This window comes from Sebastes fasciatus, chromosome 7, assembly GCF_043250625.1.
Source record: "Sebastes fasciatus isolate fSebFas1 chromosome 7, fSebFas1.pri, whole genome shotgun sequence".
Taxonomy (NCBI): domain Eukaryota; kingdom Metazoa; phylum Chordata; class Actinopteri; order Perciformes; family Sebastidae; genus Sebastes; species Sebastes fasciatus.
This window is the reverse complement of record NC_133801.1, coordinates 13,123,937-13,138,195: the sequence shown is the minus strand read 5'-3', so window position 1 is coordinate 13,138,195 and position 14,259 is coordinate 13,123,937. Positions and strand designations below refer to the sequence as shown.

Genomic DNA, 14,259 nt, shown 5'->3' with positions numbered 1-14,259 from the left:
TGTAGGGCTGGCCCTCTGCGGTCCAGCCAAAAATACATACTTACTTATGTTTTCTTCTATACTTCGCTGAGATTCCTGTTGCAACCCCAAAACAATGGCGGTGAATATACATACATACATATTTTATGTGTATAGGTCACAGGTTTTTAAATTACAATAGAGCATAATCCACAAACTTCACACTGTGAACATATACCTTAGGTGCTATTTCTGCAATGGAAAGCAGCTCCAATGAAAAGTGTTTTTTGATTACTTTTTGAATTATTCTGTAAGCTCATGCAATGAAACTTCATGCAACAACTGATGCAATCAGGTTCGAGTATCTCAAGTATTTCCAAGAGTGTAATTTGTTGCAGCGAAGGCCAAGAGTCATCATCAATGTCTTTAAGTTTCCTATGCTGTTGTAACTCAAGAGTCTAATCCATTTACACCACTATAAAGCACAGGTTTCTCGTGTGTTTCTGCGTCAGTGTTAAAGAGTCCTCAGAAAAAGTCAATCGAAGAGATGGCAATTTCACACAAGCCCAAAGCCAGTATTTTGCAGCCCATGCTTGCGCAAAATTGTGGCCACTGTGCTAACCTTGAAACGGGCGACATGGAGATTGTCTTGCCCACATGTGGAGCATCACATGGGGGAATTTATCTGAGTTACTGGATTTCGTTCTCCTACCGATCAGATGGAACGACTGGCAGACCGCAAAACGCACGTCGATATGCATCTTCCAGCTGACAAGCTTGGTTTACACATCAGAGGTGGCGCGATCCTCCCCACGCAGAGACCTAATGTCACCACCACATACAGGTACAGACGTTCATAGTCCTTACTATCATGCACACACTCACAGAAGCATAATACACAGATAAATCAACACATTTTAATAAATCATAATCATAAATGCATCAAATTGTGCTATAAATGTGCACAAGAATAGTAATTAAATGTGGGTATGGTGTTTAGCGTGTGTTTATGTATATGTCTTTAGTCGGCGTAACCCCATGGGTTTGATCATCGCTCTTGATGACAACAACCAAGCGGCTGGGGAGCTATTCTGGGATGATGGAGATTCCAGAGGTATTGTGTGCAAATGTGTTGATGTGTGTGTGTGTGTGTGTGTGTGAGAGAGACGGGATCACCCACATCTTGTTATAACCACTCATTACAGGCATTTTTTTTTATGAGCATAAAATTGAAGCTCTTATCTTGTTCAGCACAAAGCATCACATGAGTCAGTGCGGCTGTTCAAACACTGTCAGTCAGCTCACACACATTAACAAGTGAAGGTCAGTTACTCGACTGTGTGACAGTAAATCAGTTGTGGAATTGCTGTGACAATTATTAACATCTGCTCTTTCTTTTCTTTACAGAAACAGTTAAAACAGGCAACCACATCCACTACCAGTTCTCCGTTGTCTATGTAAGTTCCCCTCGCCATCTTTTAAATCCGGCCCACATATTCCTTCTGATCCGAACTCAAGTTCAAAGTTCAAAACCACCAGAGACTTTCGACTTCCCCAGTCCACAACACCAAGCATAATTGATCCAAGCTTTGTTGGATCAAGTACTCTGTGTTCCTGCTTCACACAGCACTGAGAGTTGCCCTGCATGTTTAATGTATGGCTGGCGATTTTCTTCCTGTACGTTAGCATTACACTGGGGTGAGGGGTTTACAGACAGGAAATCTATCGGAACAGCTGTTTGACTGATGAACAAGAGTTTTGGGAGTTTTTATAAGCCGGTTGCTTAACCACTAATAGAAGGGAGTGATGTAAGCTGTGACTGTTGTACACTGGAATGGATCAAGTCTATTCAAAACAGCAAAAAAGAAAATTAAAGTTATATGTTTCTGAATAAGTTTGAGAGAATGCAATGAATGTAATGGGCTCACATAAGGCATATGTGTGTGTCCTCTGCCTAATAGGGAGTGCTGACGATGCAGGTGACCCATGCCGGCTACAAGGACCCGAACAACCTTACATTTGAGAACATCGTTGTGCTCGGTGTGCCTCATCCTCCCATTTCCGTCTCTGTGACTCACGTTGGAACAAATGGAAACTTTACCACCAGGCTGCTGAACTCGGATATACAGTACAATGAAGCCAAGAAGGTAAACACACACATAGACATCATCATTCGCAAACGCAAACAAAACAGCAACCATTTTTTATTTCATGCCAGTGGAAATTACCTTTACAGAAAAGGCCCTAAATTGATACATAAAACACAATGAAATAATACTAACGATGTAAAAAAACAGTGAGCATTGCCAAGCATTTATCAGCTAGGGACAGTGAGTAAATGTTGGACCTACATCAATCAGTTGGCCAGAAACCAGTGGGCAACCTCCGTGTCTGAAAAGTGAAGCCAATGTGGAAGTGCCTTAAACTTACATTCTTTCTAATAGCCAGCAGAGGGCGACTCCTCTGGTTGCAAAAAGAAGTCTGACAGTATAGAAGTCCATGAGAAAATGACCCTACTTCTCACTTGATTTATTATCTCAGTAAACATTGTAAACATGCGTTTATGGTCTCAATCGCTAGTTTCAAGTCATCTTCAATACTGCATGATGTTCATTTAGTAATTGATGGTTCCATTTAGAGTCTAAAAGACCATAAAGCAGGGTATGCTTTAGGGCTGGGCTAACTTGTGATTGACAGGTCGCTACCACGATGTTGTCCAGTCTGGGAGTTGTCCGTGTTTTCGTCTTACAACTTTAACCCTTTCACAGTGTGTTTTCAGTTCATGAAAGTTAATTGTAACATTTTTGGTCACCTAAAAATGTCTTATTCAGCGTTCGGTTGTACTTAGCTCCACCCTTTCGTTTCACTTTTGGTTGCAAAAAAACAAGATTGTGACAGCCAAAAACCAAGATGGAACCAGCCAAAATGCCAAACTCAAGGCTTCAAAACGGCAGTCCACAAACCAATGTGTGACGTCACGGTGAATACGTCCACTTCTTATATACAGTCTATGCCAGAAACACAACTCCAAATAAATGTTAATGTTGCTATGTGTCTGCTGAATGTGTAAATAGGCCACTATTTGCTGACGAGTTTGCCATATCAACTTTATACTCTGATAATATATCAGTGTTTAAAAAAAACTACTACAATTAAATAATAATAATAATAATTTTTAATTTATTTGTTGTGGTTGTTTGGCTTTATTCGTTCCTCGGATTTAGTTAATCACATTTGGGAATGCCAAATTGCATAATTGAAAAGGAATTGTTGATAGGTTGCACAAGTAGTTTAGAATTGAATACATAGTGGAACAATAAGCACTACACATTCATAAAGTATTAAAAACTCCCCTATATATCTTCAAGTTTTTCCATAGTCAGGAAAACCTTGCTGTACTGATGCAGGGTGGATGAGTACTACGGTGGTTACTCTTGCAGGTGCCCTCCATTTGTTTCAATAGACCAGGGATGAAACCATTACTGTACATTTCAAGGTTAGCCTCTAAGTGTAAGAAATGATAACAGTTTACATTAGGTGAGGATCGTAAAAGCTTCTGTGTGTGCGTGTATGTGTGTCAGAAAGAGAAAGAAAGATTGAGAAAGAATAACTGAGCAATGGTCCTACAGTAAGTGCCCAGGGTTATGAGCTAATGGCACGAGTCTATAAAGTGTCAAGAGGTTCAGTTAAGTACAGAGATTTGCTTTGCGCGCTTGTGTATATTTGCGTGCGCACAAGTGTTCATGTGTGTGTGGCCGGGGGCTATGCTTGTGTAAATCCTCAAGGTCTCTCTGGTCACACACACAAGCATGCATTTATCAAATGACTCTCAGCGGTAATCATTTCCTGGGGGTGAAGGGTAAATGTGCTGTTAAACCTAAACTCTGGCTTGTCATGTCCATCAGTCTTTGTATGCCTAGTCGGACTGGGCCTTGAACATGGCTCACAGCCGCCAAACATCATTAGTTCCATACAGACTTAAATAGAACACATGAGTCACGTTGGCTCTCTGTATTTTATTTAGTTTTTTGACCTGATTGCATTTTTTGGAAACCATTTCCCACCTGCTATAAGGCCCTACTGCCTTCTATTTTGTTCACAGTGCATGTCCTTGTGCCTGCTTTCTTTCTCTTCTTCCTCATTGTCCTCCCTCTCCTCCCTCTGCCTTCCATTTCTGTATTTATCCCTCTGCCCATTTGCAGTCTCTTTGCTCTTTTCTTCTGTCTAAATATGCATTCTTGTGTGCTTGTGTGTCCTGCGAGATGCATTTTACACAATGGAATAGCTGAAGCATGATTCCAAAATAAAATGACACAAGGAAAAAAGACAGATGAAGATCGCGGAAGTCTACTCACCAGCTGAGGATGTATCAGACGGTGACTGTAGTGACTAGAGTGGAAGGGGCTCCCTGAGATTTGTTGTGAGAATGACTCATGTTTCCCGACAGAGGCTGTTGAGACGGAGAGGAAAATTAACATCTATGTCCAACAGTACAACAGTTAACCACATATACAACATAGAAGTGATGTACATCATCTGAAAGCTGGGAACCTGAAGATTAATTTGAGATGCAGCTCAGCACTGTGTGTCCAGTTGTTCTAGTTATAAATCAGAAAAAAAAAAAACATTAATTATTAATTACAATAAATTGCAAAAGTGCATAAGGTCTACAACGTCAGGAGCGCGTGGTGATACACGCTTCGGGTGTTCACACCAGCTGTGTTTCTGCTGCTGCTGTCAGCCCGTTCTTTCTACATAGAGTTTGCCTTTTAATGGCCATTTAACTTCATGATAAATGTGATTTATATTTATTTTAGACAGAGAAAGGTTCAGAAACGTGTGGTAATTTGTAAATAATAGTAATAATCCACAATTAAAACTCTGTACTGTATTAATTCATGATGCTCTCAAAGTCACTCTATGTTCTAGAACACTGTCCGGCACATATTTCAGAATAAAAGCCTCGTGTTAACAAATGAAGGATTTCTGTCCAGAAAAAAACGCTTGAGGGCTTTTATTTCGAAATGAAAGCAGGAAGTGTTGATTTAAACCCCAAAACTTGATCAAGACATGGGGCTCTCCAATTGACTGCATGTGTCACAGCACTGACTGCTCATATTTCAGAATAAAAGCCTTGTGTTAACAAATGAAGGAATTCGGTCCATAGAAAAAACGCTTGAGGGCTTTTATTTTGAAATGAAAGCAGGAAGTGCGTCTGACTCTCGCGGGCAGTGTGGCTGCTCTAACCTGTTAACATGAATGCCGAAATAAAAAACAACACAACACGCAGCCGCCACGTGCTTCTGACGTTGGATGTGTGTTTAAGCACTGTGTGTCCAGTTGTTCTAGTTATAAATCAGAAAAAAACATGATTTATCAATTACAATAAATTGCAAAGTACATAAGGTCTTAGAGCATTATGGTAGAAGTATATGATGGCCATTCCCATGCTCTAATATGTCTCAGAAGTTGTTGCAGCAATGTTGGGGTTAATACCATTTGTTACACAGGTTTGGTTCTAAATTTAACCTTTTTTTACAATTCAAGAATTGATAAAAATGATCAATAATCCCTCCAAAATACAACATTAAGACACCAAGACCTTGAGGAACACCATAGAAAAAGCCATGCTGTGATTAGGTATCAAAAACTTTTGACATTTGGAGATTTCTGCTAGAATTGCATTTTTCGGTGATTGAATGGCAAGCACTTCTGTTCTGGAAACTGTTCAGAAACCCCCTTATTGTCAATCTACCTAGTAAAGCCATCCATCCTCTGAATGCCAAAGGTCTCTAGTTTGTGGCTGTAAAGTTTCATGAGGCTGTGATTAACCTTGAGGTCACTACAGTTCATTTTATACAGCGAGGAGAACGTTTTGAAAAATGGTCTTACTATAATGAAATGGCTACTATTGGGACTTACATTATCACACATGAATACAATTTGGCTCATTGGATCCACAAGAGCCTCGGCTTTACAGTGACACCCAATTTATGTAATTCCAAGACTGTTAAGAGACCCCTTTGAAAATGGCCATGCCAATTTTAATTCACCAAAATTTCGCCTATCTTTAGAGCCTTATTTAGCCTCCTTCCCAACAAGCTAGCCGGTATACCAGTCTCTCCACTCTACCTCTAAAACTGAGTCGCTACAGCCTCTGAAAGACAGAATAGCTCAGGCCCGCCGGTAGGTCATCAGATGTTTAAGAGGTTAATTGATAGCACATGCAACGTCAAGCACACATTCTGTCTCAAGGAAAGCCTGTCTGGGCATGTTCTTGCATTGTCATCCTTGGATTTAATAATCACTACTTTCTCCCACCTTTATCCTCTCCTTCACTTCATTACACACACACACACACACACACACACACACACACACACACACACACACACACACACACAGGTTATGTTCCTGCTTGGCCTCTCGCTGACTGTCGGGGAGACCTATCTGGTGCAGTGGGAGCTGGAGCCGAAGGAGAACAAGCGCTTTGACTGCCATCCAGAGGAGCATGCAGATGAGGCTAAGTGCAAGGCCAGAGGCTGCATCTGGGAGGTGAGGGCTGACACAGATGAGTTGCATATGCACAGATACATATTATTTCTGTATTCTATCAGTAAACAATTGGAACCAAAAAAAGTTTTGTTTTTAAACAGCTGCAAAAATTCTGATATGCGTTCTGTCTCCATTCAGCAAAGCACCATGGAACGTGCTCCATGGTGCTTCTATCCAGAAGACTATGGCTACACCGCTACGGCAGTAATAGAGACCAACTCAGGCATGACAGCTGATATCACTCGAAACAAAAAGTACAGGAGCAGTGGTCGCCCAGATTCACCAGACATTGACACGCTCCGTGTTGAGATCCATTACCACAGCAGTGACATGCTGCAGTTCAAGGTGTGTGTTTCTTTGTGCTAGTAGTGGTGCATTCTCTTGCATATACTGTTTCTTTCCCCCACGCTGCTTCTCAAAACTATTTTTCTATATTTCAGTGAATCATGCTCCACACTAACATTCCCTCCCTGTCCAGATCTGGGACCCGGCCACGGATCGTTATGAGGTTCCATTCCAGCTGTCGGTTCCTGCTGCTCCTGAGACTGATGAGAGCAAGAGGCTTTACCAGGTTGAAGTTACCCGCAATCCATTCGGCATCCAGGTCATAAGGAAAAGCACAGGAACCAAGATGTAAGTAACTCAGTTTTACAAGTGTTTCAGGTGGGCTGAGGTTGTTGGCATGTAGATGTTTTATTCTGTTTCATGAGTTTAGGGGTTTATTGCTATTATTTTGGGGTATCTTTCATCAGTCTCTGTTAAAAAAGTGTTCCTGGGTTTTCTTTCCATATCCTCAATTTGGCATCCACTGCAGCACTTGCTATTCAAATTTGAAACAGTTGTGATTAAAACAAAGTTAAACAATAATTTGTCAAAATATAAAAAAAATACAGCTCCCCAAAAAAGTTACCAGGTCAGCAATTCACTAATTTAGCTAATTTTTAAATGTTCTTTATCTAAACCTATGGAGTGAAATGTAAATTTCCCAGCGTAAATTTTTTGTTTATTACAAATGTCAATGTGATTTTTAATGAGGTTTCCTTACTTCTGCAACAGAACCTGAAAGTTCCAGTTTAATTTCAGATCTCTATTGGAATTTGGATTTTATGTTAAAACAATTTGAATAAAGAAAAACAATATTTTTTCATTAATTCCAATGTGTCGACATAATTTGTCTATTTTATGTCTTTAGCTCTTAAAAAAAGAGATTTTTAACCTCAGTGAGATTTTATAAATAAGTGAATTATATCCTGTCCTTATCATTAAGGTAGATGAATATGCATTGCATGCATTTTGTGTCCACAAGCACGATGCAATCCCTTCTCGTTGCCCCTTAAATTGGCCCCTTTAGGGCGGTGATTCACCAGGCAAGTTTGGGCAATATAGATGCTCCTATTAACAAGCAATAAAGTGAGATGTGGGGTAAAAATTCTATTCAACTATTTCCAGGCAAGAACATCTTTATTCCCCTGTGAGATTAAAGTAACAATGCTGAGTCAACTCCTCTGGCGCCGTTACCCAATCAGATATGCTCAGGAAAGTTGCCCAGTGTATCAGCGCCTAAAGTAGTTTCCTCTTGTTCAGCAGCCGCGATGATGTCACGTGTATAGCAGCCGAGCGTCGGAGAGTCTTTTCAAGGCATATCTTTAAGCGAGGGTGACATTATTTCGTCGTTAAGCCTTCCGTGTTTTTTAGAAGTGTCAGTTGAATTTTTACTAATTAAAATTTATGAACTATGCTGAAGGGATGCCTGCGGTTCCTGCAGGTTATTATGCTTATTTGTGTCAAACATATTGTGAATAACTCCCTTTGACAATAATTCCCTCTCCCCCGCTCTCTCTCCATCTCTCATTGATTTAATCCTCTGTCACTTTTCTCAGCTGGGACTCCTCTGTGCCAGGTTTTACATTCTCAGACATGTTCATCCAAGTGTCTACTCGACTGTCGTCGGAGTTTGTCTACGGCTTTGGAGAGACGGAGCATCCCACCTATAAACACAACCTCAACTATCACACCTGGGGTATGTTCGCCAAGGACCAGCCTCCTGGTGTAAGTATCACACTGAAGCACATGCATGCACACACATGAAAAAATTAGTACAGCGCTCATACTTATCAGAAGTAGCTGTTATTTCACATTGTTGTTAAAGCATAGTTCACTAGCATGTCATCTGTTTGAAGAAATGTTTGACTGGTAATGATTTCCATGAACACACACCTTTTTAAAGCATTGTCATGTTCCATCAAAACCAGTTTTGTGCTGGTAATGGCATACAGTATGTAACAGAGCACCCTGCACTGGAAGTCTTTAACATCACAACCTCTAGAGACAGCAGAGGTGACTTGTAAACAACTTTCCTGCACAGTATGTAAACTCGTCTTTCTCACATCCGCGTCACTTTGATGCGGTGCCGTTGATATGTGCGGCGGTTATGGAGTGTCATCATGTTTTCCCTACTGGTGTCAAGGCCAGACAGGATGAGGTTTCCACCTGCATCAGCATTATCAAGCCTAATTGCTGAGCTGTCAAGACAGCTCCACAGGGTTCAGACAAATGTTACGGGGCCCCTCGGAGAGCAAGGGAATTAGAGTTAGGAGAGAAGAGAAGAAAAGAAAAGAAAAGGTAAAGCGGATGAAAATGAGAAACAAATATAGAGCAGACAGGCTGACGTGAGCTCTGTATTTACACAGTCTTTGATATACTAATATTAAACCGGATAAGACAACACTTTAAATAGGAGTTTGCCACATAAACATGATATAAATTAGGTCATAGACAGAGTTATCATAGTCACATAAGAGCATTAACTTTTAGTCGCATTATTTAAAGCTGCAGTTGGTAATTTTGAGCTAATATGATAAAAAGTTATTTTTATAAAACTGTCACTATGTCCTGACAGTGTAGTACATGAGACAGATAATCAGTAAAACAAAAACTAATGTCGTCTGCCTCTTCCTAGTGCTCCTAATGGCATCTGTAAGTTTTCACTGGGACCAAAGTAAACAACAGCAGTCTCTAAAACAGCTATCAATCTCGCAAAACTAGTCAAACTAGACAGTTCTGATCAAATATGAATTAATATTATGTTACTGTAATGCCTATTACTCGCCTCAAATGTTTTCAGTAATATATTTTAGTGTACTGTTTACTGGACTTGGACTTATATAGCGCTTTTCTAGTCTTCCGACCACTCAAAGCGCTTTACACTACATGTCAGTATTCACCCATTCACACACACATTCATACACTGATGGCAGAGGCTACTAAGGTGCCAACTTTGCCCATCAGGATTTAATCTAAATACTCATTCACACACCGATGGCTATGCCTCCGGGAGCAATTTGGGGTTAAGTGTCTTGCTCAAGGACACATCGACATGTGACCCGGAGCAGCCGGGGATCGAACCACCGACCTTCCGATTGGTGGACAACCTGCTCTACCCTCTGAGCCACAGCCGCCCTGTTTTTGTGCAGTTTGAATTATTTTTTTTTTAATTTATGAAGGGTGCGTCGTCAACCTAAAACCGTATATTAAATTGCTTTTTAAGGGCATTTTACCTATAAGCACTATCCAGGTAATTGACAGCAGAGCACAGGCCAAAAAATTTTCCTCAGAAAGACTCTTTTTCTCACACGTTTCACCATTTACATGACCTTTCTACCACCGAGTGTAGCTAGCTTTACTTACTAACCAACATTTACACAGAAAAAATAGATCATTTGAAAGGAACTGACAAAAAGCCAACAACATAATAAACAAAGTGAATATAACACTGCAATGCAGAGCATATCGTCTGATTCTATACTCTCATGGGTCTTTTTTGTTTAAAAAATTGCACAGACATAGCCACAAGGATACACAGCTGCATCAACATGAAAGAGAGATATGGTTTGAGGTTGAATACTTGATAGTTGAGGGAAACTTTGTAGTGTATACTCTGGAGGGGATATCTCCAGTCATTAACAAGGTTGTGTGCCATAGAATATAAATATGAAGTTTTATAAGACACTAAGTACATTTCAAATCCTGTTTTATTTAGTTTTGACTTTTACACCCGACAGAGAGAGACCAAGAGAACACTGTCACTGGCTGTCACTCTTTGTTAGCGACGAACTAACGACCTTTCCCCTTCTTGAGTCAGGCCATCGCACCATGTAGCAAGGCCACAAGGACACATGCATAGCAAGAAAAGCACACATCCAGACAAAAGATGACAGAGCCGGTCCTCTGAGCCATTATATTACAGTTTAACAACTTCTTATGAAGCAGAAGTGCAGGAGGCTGATGGAGTGTGGCGTGCCCATGAGTTTTGGTTGCAGGATGGTGACATCTGAAAGTGGCAGATTTCCTGTCCCCCGCCACCTTGCTCTCGGTTCCTCTTAGCCCGGTCTGTCTACTTCCATCCTCATCTAAACACTGAAGACAACAGTGGGACCTTCACAGTAGTTACAGAAGGAACACACTCTGAAACTCAACTCACCCCCATTACAACAATATATTGTTACACATGCACAATTACTGAGGGAAACTGCAGTGTATGCATGTAGAAAATCAATGCAAGTTAATGCAAAAAAAAGCCTATTTGTTAAGCTGTGTTTGGTAACCACCAAGCCACAGTTTTGTCATTAATTATAATGAGGCCAGAGGAATTTTGGAGATTTTGGAGCACTACTGGGTGCTATAACTAACACAGAAAGTATATATTTAAATAAATGTTCTAGTCAGTGTACGTTAATTTGCATAGAGGATAGCTGCAGGAATAGTTTTTCCCTACTTTTGGGAAAACCGTTGAATGTTGACAGCACTTGGAGCAAGCCCCATTGTAGCAGTGTTGTTGTCATAAATACAATTAGAAATGCCCTGTCAGGTGTAAAGCAAAATGCTCATGAATAATCAAAGTGGTGCACAAACAAACATTAGTACATGCCACAGAACAGACCAATTCTTTACCCACATGTCACAATTTGTTCCTTCATTCCTACTTTCTGTCTCTCGGCTACAGTACAAGATGAATTGCTATGGAGTGCATCCCTTCTATATGGGCCTTGAGACCACCGCTGATGCTCACGGTGTGCTGCTACTAAACAGCAATGCCATGGGTGAGAGAAACACACATGCACAAACACACGTGCACAAAGGCGCACACATGCTTGTGTATGAATTGCCAGTACATCCACATACGCTATATGCAAATGCGACCAACCACATGCACAGATAATCACACTCAATTACATATGCGGTGAGACTGTATGTATTAATGAGTGAGTTTGACAGGGAGTCTTATTTAAAGCCAACACAGCGCAATTAACACTTTCTAGTCATGTCCACGTTTATATACATACTGAACAGTTATTTAACTGTCTTGATGAAAAGGTAAAATAAATACCTACTTTTTTAATGTATTCTAACTAGTTTTCATAAAGAGGCTCATATTTATGCAACATATTCTCCAGTCTTTTCAAAATTACCTTCTTTCTTCACAGGAAACAACAACTAGGTTTAGGCAACAAAACCTCTTAGTAAGGATTAGGAGGAGATCGACTTGGTTGGGTTTAGGCAAGAAAACGATGTAGTTAGAGGTAAGAAAAGATTGTGGTGAAGTTATACCAAACCAACAGTGGTTACGCCGCACCAGAAGTAGCGTAACTTAAAGCAGCAGTAGTGCATGGGACAGGTAATCTAAAAAAGTCCTCCGGTGCTCTTAATGGCATCTGTAAGATTTCACAGACCGGAGAAAAACAACCAGTCAGAGCTGATCTGGAGTCTGTCCCCCAGCTGCCGTCTATGACAGCCAGCTGTCAATCACTCGCAAACTCCGACCAAACGTTCAAACTAGGCAGTGTTGATCAAATATGAATCAATATTCTGTTACTATAATGCTAGGCTAGATTTTTCTAAAACCTGAAAACAGAGCCATGACGAGGTGCAGCAATCTAGTTTTCTCTCAAAACACTTGAATTACAATATGCTGAAAGGTTATTATGGAATTTTTGCCCAATGATGCCAAAAACATTCTGCTTACTGAAGCTTTAAGTATGGAAGTTCCGTGACAAAAATAAAGTAGTTAGGTTTAGGAAAAGATCGTGCTTAATAACGGAAGTGGCGTAACTTAAGTAGTGGGTAGGTGGGTCAAAAATCCAGTGTTTTCTGACCGCACCCATCATCCACCTCCTCCCTACACAGCGTCCGCCGCATTTCATACTTCCTTGTTCACAATTACGTGGATTACATACAAATTAATTTTGTGGGATGTATACGCATTACAGTGCGTTCACTTTTTTGTAGGTGTAGCTACGAACGGTGTATAAAAACAGCTTGACTTATGTAGAATAGTGTTTTAGTTGTTTGTTGTTCCTCCAATCTTTTCCTCCCTTCCCGTAATGTTTGCTTCTTCCTTAAGTACTAAATCATGCATTATGCCCCACATCGTAAGTGAGCACGGGCCCATACTGAACACACACATACATGCCACTTCATATAAATTTTTTAAGGGACATAAATATCTTATTTGCTTTATGTCCAGATGTGACATTCCAGCCTACTCCAGCTTTAACCTACCGAACTGTGGGAGGCATCCTGGATTTCTACATGGTCCTGGGACCTACGCCTGAAATGGTGGTGCAGGAGTACACTGCAGTGAGTCTTCTCGGACTTCTGGTCTGCCTGTGTGTGTAACTGTGTGCTTCGGCGCCTGTGTGTGTGTGTTTTGTGTCTGGCCCTGGGCCGCTGTTGATGGACTGCAGCAGCTGGGAGTTCCTCGCTTCATTGCGCTCTCTCATTTAGCCTATCTAAACACACACACACACACACACACAGACAATCAAACAAACACTTTATGGACGCCGTCCCGTTTTCCTGCAAAACAACTTTTTTCTGTGCTGAACTGTTTTGACTTCCTTGTTTGTTTTTCTTCTTAACAGCTGATTGGACGACCTGTTCTACCTGCCTATTGGTCCCTGGGGTTCCAGCTTTGTCGCTATGGTTATGCCAATGACCAGGAGATAGCAGAACTATACAGAGACATGAGGGCAGCGGGCATACCCTATGTAAGTTCCTGGCCAAAGGCTTTTAAAGATAAGAAGAGCAACAGCCACACGGGTACCGTTTACAACGATGTGGTAGGAAAGAGTATTGTCAGCATTAAAAAAACACAACAATAAAACATAAATCCTAATCTCATATGTTTTAAAATAACAAAATATTGCAGGGCACAATGCCAATTTCGCTCACATATATCTTATCCTATTAAATTCCAGTGTGTTTGCCAACACTGATTTCATTCAATCAGTGTCTCAACACCATGTTATTGCCCTCATATGAACAAATGCAATCTGATAGCTTCTTCTTGTCCGCCGTAGGTTGTATAGTAGGGACAAGCACTCAGTGGAATAGCCTGAGCTAAATCGAACACGGTATCTGCCCATATTACACAATATGATTAACTGTATGCGGACAATAACTACATAAATCTAAATTAGATAAAAGAAGTTATTGGGATGAAGCGAAATGGAGACATTTACCTAACCTAACCTAATGAAACATGACCTATAATTTAATTTGAAATCCATTCCATAGTAGGTTTTTACAGCCTCTAGACATTTCCAGTTTGTACAAAAGCCAGTAATTCTCTCTGACAATGAAATCTGGGGTTCACATTTGAATAAAATAATAAGTAATATTCATCTGTGAGAGCACTGTGTTTGACCATGGCCAGATGTCCCACGTGGAAGCAGGACAGAACATAAG

The 14,259-nt window shown here is 40.6% G+C and overlaps 1 protein-coding gene across 1 annotated transcript in view; it reads left to right on the top strand.

Annotated features, from left to right (window-relative positions):
* Positions 1 to 14,259, top strand: part of si (sucrase-isomaltase) — an 80,585-nt gene that overhangs the window by 39,287 nt on the left and 27,039 nt on the right. Inside the window, exons 21-31 of the mRNA XM_074641696.1 lie at positions 678 to 802; positions 984 to 1,072; positions 1,366 to 1,415; positions 1,920 to 2,105; positions 6,364 to 6,513; positions 6,652 to 6,858; positions 6,992 to 7,146; positions 8,394 to 8,562; positions 11,516 to 11,612; positions 13,037 to 13,149; positions 13,434 to 13,559. Of these exons, the coding sequence (XP_074497797.1) occupies positions 678 to 802; positions 984 to 1,072; positions 1,366 to 1,415; positions 1,920 to 2,105; positions 6,364 to 6,513; positions 6,652 to 6,858; positions 6,992 to 7,146; positions 8,394 to 8,562; positions 11,516 to 11,612; positions 13,037 to 13,149; positions 13,434 to 13,559 (1,467 nt within the window). The remainder of the gene's footprint in view (positions 1 to 677; positions 803 to 983; positions 1,073 to 1,365; positions 1,416 to 1,919; positions 2,106 to 6,363; positions 6,514 to 6,651; positions 6,859 to 6,991; positions 7,147 to 8,393; positions 8,563 to 11,515; positions 11,613 to 13,036; positions 13,150 to 13,433; positions 13,560 to 14,259) is intronic.